This window comes from Suricata suricatta, chromosome 17, assembly GCF_006229205.1.
Source record: "Suricata suricatta isolate VVHF042 chromosome 17, meerkat_22Aug2017_6uvM2_HiC, whole genome shotgun sequence".
NCBI classification, from domain to species: Eukaryota; Metazoa; Chordata; class Mammalia; order Carnivora; family Herpestidae; genus Suricata; species Suricata suricatta.
In genome coordinates, this window is record NC_043716.1 from 56,840,870 (window position 1) to 56,852,022 (window position 11,153).

At 58.0% G+C, this 11,153-nt stretch overlaps 1 protein-coding gene across 1 annotated transcript in view; it reads right to left on the bottom strand.

Moving 5' to 3' along the window:
- LOC115281699 overlaps positions 1–11,153 on the bottom strand; it is a 40,551-nt gene that overhangs the window by 10,384 nt on the left and 19,014 nt on the right. Inside the window, exon 4 of the mRNA XM_029927120.1 lies at positions 49–195. Within this exon, the coding sequence (XP_029782980.1) occupies positions 49–195 (147 nt within the window). The remainder of the gene's footprint in view (positions 1–48; positions 196–11,153) is intronic.

The following is an 11,153-nucleotide window of genomic DNA, read 5'->3' on the forward strand; positions in this document are numbered from 1 at the left end:
GCGGCCCCGCCCCCACCCGGCCCTGTGGCCACAGCGCCAGGCCCTCACCTCCAGCTCCTGCTCCCGCTGCAGGGCAAACTGCTTGAAGGACTTGACGATCAAGCCGGCGTTGGAGCAGTCGTAGACGAAGATCGACGGGCTGCCCATCCACGTCTGCAGGTCGTAGATGGACAGAGGGATGTACTGCGTGTAGTTCTGGAAGACAGAACGCGGGGCACGTGTGACTTGGGCTTCCCGGCCCGGACCGCCGCCCCGCACCCGCGCCACGAGGAAGGGAGGCCACAGGGGCCTGGCGGTGCCGAGCGGTCCGGAGCTGCCGCCAAAAGTATCGCCGAACAAGCCGCCCGCCGCCCGCCCGCGCTGCCCTCCTCCCTCAGGGCCCGGAGCTCCCCTGCCGGGACCGCGGCCCCTCCCCCACTGGGGCTCCCCCGCACGCGTCCTGCCTCCCATCATTTACCTTCCGCTCCCATCCCGGCTCCCAGCCGCAAACCCCCTCTTACAAACTACGGACAGCGTGTCCCCCGCTCCCAGAAGCGTCTGCGTGTGGTAGGCATCGGGGGTGAGCTCTGGGAAGTGGCCTCGCCCGCCGATGCGCACGTTTCCTGCTGCTCCTTCTACTTCAGGGACCCCCACAAGCACTTGAACCTCCAGATGATTTAAACAACCACACTCAGGATACAAGTGGAATTGGCCCCCCGACTTTTCCACGTCACAAGGAAGCTTATAAACATGAATCCACTAGGTGAGTATTTTTCTGGGCAGCCTGTACCGCATGGTCCTCAAAAACACTCCGGTGATGACAGGTCACTGCAGACAGGGACATCCCTCACCTGCCTCGAGGGACGACCGCAAGCCTTCCTCAAAGGCGATTCTGCACGAACACCATCGCGTTGTCACCGTCCTCAGCTCGGACGGGTGAGCGGAGACGCTGGCGGAGACCAGCTCTGCACGCGGACAGCGGCGGTGCCGTGTCTCCTGGCAGTGGGGCCACGAGCGTGGCCTCCGGTGTCCCCAGGAGGACTGTGTCAACGCGACAGGAAAAGCAAACAAGGCCGAGGGACGTCCGTCATGGAGGTGGCCGGCAGGGGCGTCCTTGACACGCGCAGCACCGGGTCTGTCGAGCGCAGCAGGACGAGGCCATGTCCAGGCGACACAGGCGTGTGCGTGAGAGCGGACACCCGTCCCCCGAGGGGGACACGCATGCCCCGCCCCTCGGCCGGCTTGCCGACCGCCACTGCCCTACGCGGAGGCCGCAGGGACCGCTGTCCCTACACACTGTGGCCGGAGGCGTGCACAGAGGCCGGGCCCGAGCACAGCGCCAGCGGGTCGTCCCTGACCCTGACGGGGTCTGACACGCTGCTTCTCAAGTTAGCGCCGAAGAGAAATGCACAAGAATAGCGAGGAAAAAACCAAGAAAGAAACCCATCATTTTTAAAGGAGGAATAATGAGCGAGGACTCGCTCGGGCAGATATTAAACACACTATAAATCTACGGTAATTACAGGCTGGCATGAGGGAGGGCGGGAAAAACAAATCAACAGAGGAGAGAGTCCAGGAACAGACAGACCCACGGAACGATAATGAAGGCGGCATCTTCACGCCATGAAAAATGAATGACTCAGGAAGCCACAGTGTAAACTCTAACTAGACATTCAGTACTACTGAGACTATGTACAAAAAAAAAACCTAAATATAAAACCAGGATTAAAGACTTTTATTTATTTTGGTGCAAGAAAGGCCTCTTAAATAACTCACGAAACTTAGAAAACTTAAGGACAAATTCAAGAGCATAACCGATTACGTGACCCGACAAACCACACGCCGCCGACAGGCACCTCCAGCGCAGAGGGACACGGCGCCGTGCTGGGCGCGGGCGCGTGTCCGAGCTGCGGCTCCGGCCAACGGAGACGACACAGGAAACACAGAGGCGGGCAAGGGCGCGGAGGCGCAGCCCGCGGGAGCAGCAGACGCGGAGCATCGGGGAGAGGGCGTGAGCCTGGGTGACTCGCGGGGCCACGATGCGGCGGGAGCACCGTCTTCCCCAGCCAGGCGGAGAGACGTGCGGAGGCGGCCCGGGCCAGCATGTGTCCCACGGGGCACCGGTGCGCCGCCGGCGGGCGCGTACAGAGGATGCTTTTTCGGAAGGCCGTCCGCAGGGCGTGCAAGCTTCAAGCGCACGTCCTCTGACGTCTGGGTGTCCGTCCCACTGGACGACTTGCATCGACACGTGGAAACGGACGTACAGGGATGCGGGGCACACTCGCTGGTGCCGCCCAGGAGGGGCCGGCCTGCTCCTATTCCTCTCGGGGTGAGCAGGTGCAGGGGGACCTGCACGCGCCCACTGACAGCAGACCCCGCGGCCCTGGGAGAGCGAGCCGACGGGGTGTGCTGACCCGGGAGACAGATGTGTGTGTGTCTCCGCACATCACACAGAGGACAGCCCCAGTGCGTGGGAAGAAGGGGCTCGGGCTCTGTGTGTGACGCGCACACGGCCAGCACCCGAGACCCGCTCTGCCCTCGAGAACTCCGCGTCCGCGCGATGGACGGCCGCATCGGTGGCACCGAAGGGCAGTGCTGAACTACCAGGGGCGGCCTTCCCGGGCGCAGGTGGCGAAGGTGTGCGTTTACGGATGGAGGTGTGACTCCCGTTTCCTTTAATACTTCGCTCTCGTGGGATCTTTTAGAACAGAAATTACCTGTATTTTCTAAGACGACAAAATGCACTCAGACTATTAAAAAGAAGGGAAAGGGCCTCGCCGGGTTCACCACAACACAGCAGGTGTCAGCATTCCTGCAAGGCCTCGGCAAGCGCCACGTCAGGCAGAGCAGGGCGTGCACGAGGGCCCGCCGGGCACGCTGGAGAGCGGCCCTCTCCGCGCCCACTCCCAGCACCCTCCCTGCCCGCTGCCGGGGTGGGGGGAGAAGGGCCAGCGAACCCTTTAATTGGCAGGGACGCCCACACACGCCTGGGAGTCCAGTGCACTTTTCCCTGCTGGCAACACGATGTGAGCGGCTGACTTACCGCCCACAATGCCCTCGGCTCAGCAGGGGGCAGCCAAAGACGCTGGAGCGTCCCAGCCCTGCTGCCGTCACCGCGTCCTCCGCCTGACCGTTGAAAAAGGCCTCCCAGGCCCCAACGCGGTGCAGAGCGTGACATAAAATACACGCCAACAGACCGTGCTCTCAGACCCTGCCCTCTGAGCCAAAATCTAAATTTCATATTTCTCCCAAATCAACAATTACTTTTTTTTCTCGTGCTCATCTGAGGGGTCAGCGTGGCGAGAAACCTCGCACTCTCCACACCGTGTCCGCTTCACGACTGTTAGTTGGGGAGGGCCCGCATCGGAGGCCGTCGCAGGGCCGCCCCGCCACCGAGAAAGGCCTGGACACGGCCCACGCGCCCATGCACGCGGCTGTCAGAGGAGAGGGCACTCGTGACGCGGGCGCTGCGTGTGCAGAAGTGTGTGAGTCTGGCCCCGCTGGGAACGCACCCCCTCCGCTCGCACACACTGGAGAAAACGGCCCCTGCCAGCTCCTTCGGACTCGCCTGGGAGCACGTCGCTCTCACTGTCCATCGCGGGAAGGCCCCGGGGAGCCGGTCACACGTCAGGCAGAACCCCGGCCCGCACGGCCACTGGGGGGCTGCGCCGTCGCCGAGAAGCCGTGGAGAAGCGATGGCCGACGCACAGCCGTCTCTGCTGCCCCAGCGGACGCGCCCAGGCCTGCCGTGGGGCCCCCTGGACAGGCTGGCCGAGGGCAAGGCCCCCCCCCCCCCGTGCACAGGGGGCGCCCGGGGCACCCCGAGGCTTCCGGGGGGGCGGGGCGTGAAGAGCCACAAGGACAGAGACCCCCTCGCCCAAGCGTCTCTCCTTTCTCCTGAGAAAACGTATTCAAGGCCATGTTTTCATTTCATACAAAGGAAGAGAAACAGGGTTCGGGTAATTTATTCATTACAATCCGTTTTATCTGTCAGGTTACATTAAAGGCCCCCTGCCTCATCAGACTGTCTTCTCCGGCGAGTCAGCCGCGGGACAAAAGCCGGGAGAGAGCGACAGCGCCTGGCGTCCGGGACAGCGCGCCTCCGGAGAAGCCGTCCCTGTTCTGGAGAAGCCGCTCCGCGCACCTGCTGCCGAAGTCGCCACGTGTGGGTCAGAAGGCCCGGCCGCACTGACATGGCTGCCTCCTGCGGGCCTTCAGGATCGCCTGCTTCCCTGGGAGCCCGGAGCCGCGGCTGCATGGGGACGGGTCATCCCGCGTCCCCGCCGTGCAGGGTGACGTGGGCGGCTGTCCTCGGAGGACGGGCAGCGGAGGCTTCGCCTTCTCTCCAGAGGCTGCTCTCTGAACACAGGCCCCCAGGAGCGGCAGGGGCAGTGTGCGGGTCAGCAACCCCGGGTGTGGGCCACGAGCAAGCGTCCTGTCGCTCAGACTAAGGCGAACGACGGCTCGCTGGCTGTGCTGCCACGTCCTCCCTCGGCCTTTAACTGCAGTGAAGTTATTTACTGAGCTTCGGCTCAGGTCGTGATCTCACGGTTCGTGGGTTCGAGCCCCGCGTTGGGCTCTGGGCTGACAGCTCGGAGCCTGGAGCTGCTTCAGGTTCTGTGTCTCCCTCTCTTTGACCCTCCCCTGCTCACGCTGTCTCTCTCTCTCTCAAAAATAAATACTAAAAAAATTTTTTTAAAATAACTGACCGTTCCACGGTTCTGAGGAAGTGTTGTTTAAATGACAGCCGTCATGGAGTGCTGCCAGCAAGCAGTGACGTCCTTGTCCTGCTTTGGGGGCAGTTCGCCGCTGATCCTGTTGAGAGATGGATCATGAAGGTTTTCCGATGCATAATTATCAAAAACACACACTTGTAATTTGTAAAGAGCAACATTTGTGCCAGACCCCATTTATCATTTGTTTTGTTACTTTATCCATATTGAGGGCAGCAAAAAAAGCTGTTGATTTTATCATAAACCTGACTTGTCTTTTCTGAGGATTTCTAGCACTTTGTTTGTCTGCAACAGTTGAAGGAAGGAAGACCATCAGTAACAGTTCTATTTCTTCAGGAGAAGCGCTGGAAGGTTCTGGACTGTTTCTCTATAGGCATTTGAAGGTTTTTTTTTTAAAAAGTACATGATTCCCCTGATGTTAAGAGAATCAAAACCTTAACTGGATTCTCAGCTGCCCTGTCCTGTGAGAACCAGATTCATGGAGGGCGTGTCAGCGTGGAGGGTGGGCGGTGAGGGGCCGCTGAGCACAGACCGCTGCGCCCGCCCCCACGGGCGTCCACAGTCCCGGGCGGGGTCAGACGGCCAGCATCTCTCCTGAGTTCCGAGGCCGGGGCCGCCTCAGCATCCCTGGTCAGGCGACGTGGGTGCGGCCAGACACAGGACGCTCGCTCCTCAGTTCCGGTGCCACCTTACGCTTAGGGAATCAGGAAACACTTTGCTGGTCAGATGATATTTAAAGAAAAATATCCATTCATGTAGGAGTCAACCAGTACATGGAAGTTCAACTACAAATTCAATTTCTTTGATCGATACGGGACTATTCAGGTTTTCTATTTCATTGTTTTTTTTTTTTAATTTTTTTAATACTTATTTTTGAGAGACAGAGCATGAGTGGGGAAGGGCAGCAAGAAAGGGAGACACAGAACCCAAAGCAGGCTCCAGGCTCTGAGCTGTCAGCACCGAGCCCAACGCGGGACTCAAACTCACAAACCGGGAGATCACGACCTGAGCTGAAGTCAGCAGCTTAACCGACTGAGCCCCCTAGACACCCCTGGTGTCTTGTTTTGTTTTGTTTTTGAGAGAGAAAGAGGGCACTCATGTGCACCTGTGGGGGAGGGGCAGAGGCAGGGAGCGGGAGATGTGGGCGCAGAGCTGATGCAGGGCTCCGTCCCACAACTGTGACATCACCGCCTGAGCTGACATCAAGGCCAACCTTAACCGACTGAGCCACCCAGATACCCCTGGCTCACTTTTGATAAGTTCCATTTTTTAAGGCATGTCCCATCTGAGTTGAGTTGAGTTGAGTGGTATAAAATGTCAACGTGTCCTCCTGTCTTTGATACCGTAGTGTATGTGGTGACGTCTGCTCTTCCATTTCTAAGTGTGGGTTGTGTCCTGTCAGTTCTCTTGATCTATCTAACTGGAGACGTGCTGGGTCTCACTCACTCACTCACTCACTCACTCACACACACACACACACACACACACACACGAGGTGAGCGCTATGTTCGCTCTCTCCACTGCTTGTCTTCTAGTTTACTGATTTGTGCTGTTATTTCTTCTACTCACTGTGAGTATAGTGTGTTCGTCATTTTCTACTTTCTCAAGGGAGACGCTGAGATTTTTTTTAACTTCTCGGCCCTCTGGTAAAGGTCTGAGGGCGTGGGCCTCCACATGCACCGTGGCAGCGGCATCCTGCGAGCCCCGGCACTCTCGCTCTCATTCCTGTTTCACGCGGACTGTCTTTACTTTCCTTGGTTGTACCTTTTTGGACACGTGTTACTCAATTTCCAAATGTTTAAGGATTTTCCAGATACGCTACGATGCCAAATTGTGCAGTCAGAGAACAGACTCTGCATGATGTCAACCTTCCAGACCGTCACACACACGGGGCCGCGTGTATGGCGCAGCATGTGCCCATCCCGGGGGCGCCCCACACCCGACATGCGCGCTGCGGCCGGTGGGCACGGGCGCCATATTCACTGATTCACAGCAACTGACGGTAGTGTTCCAGGGTTTTCTTTTCTTTTTTTAAATGTGTATTTATTTTTGAGAGAGAGAGTGTGTGAGCAGGGGAGGAGCAGAGAGAGGAGACAGAATCCGAAGCAGCTCCAGGCTCCAAGCTGTCAGCACAGAGCCCGACACAGGGCTCGAACCCATGAACCGTGAGATCGTGCCTGAGCCGAAGGACCCTCAGTCGACTGAGCCCCCCAGGCGCCCTTGTTCCAGTCTGTTTTACCAGTAATTGATTTTTCCCCGCTAGAAAGAATATACTATGTCTGGAGTTTTCGTAGAGAAAACTATTAATTATCAATCTTAGCTTTAACTTATCCATCACTGACAGATGGTCACCCAAACTCCAACTGGATTATGGATCGGTTGCTTCTCTCTGGTTCCGGCAGTCCTGCTCCATGCATGTTGACGTCTCTTCTCAGATGCACGCACACTCTTCTTTCTGACGACCTACCCGCGTGTCACTGTGAAACGTCCCTCTTCGCCTCCAGCAACACTCGGGTCTCAAAATCTGTCTCCTGATGAGCACTGGCCCCTCAGCGCCCTTACAGCTATTTGCCCGACAACGTTTGGTCTTGCTTTCAATCCAGTCTGACACAGATTATGAAGGAAACAGATTAAACTAGAGCGTGGGACATGGTCGAGACAACGGGTCTGGGCTCATGGAAAACACCACGCACACTGGTGAGTGAATGAAAACAGGAGTCAGTCACAGACTGGGAGGAAGTGCTTACAAAATACACACCTGAAAACGGACCTGTATCCAAACCACACCAAGACTTCTAAAAAGTGAATAAAAAAACAGCCCTGTCGTCAAGTGGGCAAAGGAGATGGACACGCCCCCGAAGGCGGCTGCCGCCGGCCCACAGGCACGTGGAGGTTCCACACCAGGTCACTGAGCGGCTGCAAGTTGAAATGACAGCGAGATACTGCCGAGTGCCCGATGAGAAGGGCTGCCAGCCAACCACGGGCCACGCGCCCGGGCGGTGGGGCGGGGAGCACCAGGGACGCTGGGAAAGGGAGCCGACGGAGCCCCTCGGGAGGACCGCCTGGCCGCATGGCAGAAAGCCAACAGACCGTCAGACCCAGCAAGGGGACCCCGGGGTATTGACTCAAATTCCTGTCAACCTTACGTCTACACAAAATCCTGCACACACAGTTACAACAGCACTAGTCACAATGGCCAAGAAAATCAGAAGCAAGCAAGACGTCCTTCCACAGCGATCCGTCCAGACAACGCAACGCTGTCGGTGGTAAAGAGGAAGGGGCTCTCGAGCCACAGAAGCACATGAAGGAACCTCAAACGCACACTTGAAAAAGCCAATCTTAGGAGATGACACCCTGTGTGATCCCAGCGGAGCAGCGCTCTGGAAAAGGCGAACCTAGGGAGACCAGGAAGGGTGGCGGGGGGCGGGGGCGGGAGGGGAGGCGGGAGGAGAGAACACAGGAGCACAGCGTTTCTACGGCAGCCGGACCACCCGCAGGGCACCGGAACGGTGGGCACACGGCGTTAGTGTCCGGCAAAACCCAGAGCATGGACTACACAGAGTGGCCCTCACGTCAACGGTGGACGCTAGCTAGTGACTCGGGACCAGTGCGAGGTTGGAAGCTAGTTCATGACACTGGACGACGAACCGCAGCCAGACCTTAACAACAAAACAGTGGCGGGGAAGAGGGGGGAGTCTTCTCATGGCCTCCGTAAAACTGCTCCAAACCCTAAGTCTGTTAGTAATAATAATTTTTTAAAAGACCAATGTGTAACTATAGTAACTCACTACAAAAAAAAATAGTAAAACAATTTCACTTGGAAAAAGAGGCAGAGAAGGACCTGTATTTGTGGAGTCAGTGTGTGAACCTGGACAGGATCCCGAGTCCCAAACAAAACTGACCAACGAACACGCTTACTAAAACGCGGACCCGAGGCATCTGGGGGCACCGACGGCCCCACGGTCCACGATGCCGTGAGTCGACGCGACTTTTCTTGAGTGATTTGTTGTTTGGTACCCACCAAACAGTCTATGAAGAAAACAAAAGGGGCGCCCAGGGGGCTCAGTCAGCTGAGCGTCCAGCTTCGGCTCAGGTCACGATCTCGTGGTTCGGGGGTTCGAGCCCCACATCAGGCCCTGTGCTGACAGCTCGGAGCCTGGAGCTGCTTCAGAGTCTGTGTCTCCCTCTCTCTCCGCCCCTCCCGTGCTCGTGCTCTGTCTCCCTTTCTCTCTCTCAAAAATGAATAAATGTTAAAAAAAAATTTTTTTAAAGATCTTTAAAAAGAAAACAAAAAAGTGTGTACAGATAAATTACAAGAAACGAGAAGGGAATAGCAAAACTGGTCAACATAAAATAAATGTACAAAAATCAACTGTCTTTCCATACTCCTTGGTAAAAACTTAAAAATACAGGTTTACAGTAAACCTTTATAACAACATCAAAAGTATACGGAATCTAGGACTATGTCTAACAAATGATGCAAACTTGTCTGGAATTATGAAATACTACCGAAAGGCCCTTAAAAAAGAGCACCGTTTGGTAGACTCCACGTTGTAAAGAGGCTGAGTCCCCCCCCCCCACAATGAATCCACTGATTTTCAAGTTGGTTCAACAGTCTCCCCGAAGATCAAAGGGCCAAGAACAGCCAAGACACGACTGAAGAACAGAAAGGGGGCATTCGCTTTCCCAAACACCGGGCATCGCTGGAAACCTACACTCACGAGGAGTTTCCCGGCACAGAGGCAGGACCCAGGGAGCAGAACAGAGAGCTCGGGAACATGCCCGCTCACTACGGGGACGCGGCTGCGCTCACGGCATTAAACAGTAAGGAACAGGTAGGTGTCCATGGAGAGGAAAGAATACGACCCCGACCTCACAGTCTGCACAAAACCAGCGTCAGGAAGATGAGACCTAAATGTAATGGACGAAGACACAGCCCTGCGGAAGAACACTGAGAATGAACTTGGGGGCGCCTGGGGGCTCAGGCGGTGAGTGACCGACCCCTGAGTTCGGCTCGGGTCGTGCGCTCACGGGTCCGTGAGTCTGAGCCCGGCATCGGGCTGCGCGCGGACTCTGCAGAGCCTGCCTCGGGTCCTCTGCTCCCGCACCCCCGCCTCCCTCTCTCTCCCTCTCTCTCTCTCTCCCTCTCTCTCTCTCTCTCTCTCTCTCTCTCTCTCTCTGCCCCTCCCCAGCTTGCGCTCTGTCTCTGTCAAAATAAAGAAAAAGTAAACACTTAAAGGAAAAAAAAAATACTTTCGTAACCTTGGCAAAAGGAGAGGCTTCTTAGAGACACGAAATGTCCACACCATAATGGAAGACTGACCAAGGTGGCCACTCGGAGATAAAAACTCCCGTCCACCACGGGACACCAAGCCACAAATCCGGAGAGGACACGCGCCGTTCATAAAAGTGATGAGGGGCTGCCGTCCGGAATACGGGAATTCCTCCAAACCAACGAGAGGACGATGCGGCGACCCCAGCGGGAAGCGGAGGGGCCGGTGCGCCGAGCAGAAGCAGCCTCCGCGGCCACCACACCCTCACGGGGCGCTCGGGGTCACAGCCACAGGGGAGGGCCGCGCGGCCCCCAGCACTGGGCAGAAAGACAAACCCTGACCTCGGTGCTGGGGAGCAGGGTGGGGACAGAAACACCGGGCAGTTTGCGACAGGGAAGACAACGGTACCACTGGGAAGTGTGTCTGCCCAGAAGGCATCAAGCAGGTTCTGGGACGTCCCCACAGGTGGCAGGGGGCCGGGGGAAGGGGACGTGGGGACAGGGGGTCAGGGGGCCGGGGGAAGGGGACGTGGGGACAGGTGGCAGGGGGCCGGGGGAAGGGGACGTGGGGACAGGTGGCAGGGGGCCAGGGGAAGGGGACGTGGGGACGTGGGGACAGGGGGTCAGGGGGCAGCAGGGACGCATCGTCAGAGCACGAGGAGCAGGTACAGAAGGATCCCAATCTCGTCAGGCAGAACACACCCAAAACCAACACGCCCGGACGGCCACACCAAGTGGGGACCCCGGAAAGGAAAGCGAGGGAACCGTGAACACGAAATCCCGTGACCGTGGCGGGGACGAGAGAGACCGCGCTGGGGGCGGGCACAGGGGCCCTAAAGGGGCGTCTTCTGAGCCCGCTGGTGGCCACGGCGCCGAACCCCCACCCCCCGCGCTGCCCCGCCCACGGCTGCTGCTCCGGGACCCGCGCCGCAGGGTGGGGGCGCCACTCGCCCTCGGGGCCGGGAAGATGGTGGGAGGGTGTCGCCCACCCCTCCCATCACCCTCCGTCTCTGAGGACAGGCGGCGGCGGGGGGCACTGCCTGGGGAGGCGGGGGCAGAGCCGCGTCTGCGGGCGTCCGGGATCTGCGCACCGGCTTATCTCCGGGAAAACCGCGGTTCTCAAAGGAAGACCCTCCCGACCCCGGGGCACCGTGTCAGTGTGCGAGCCC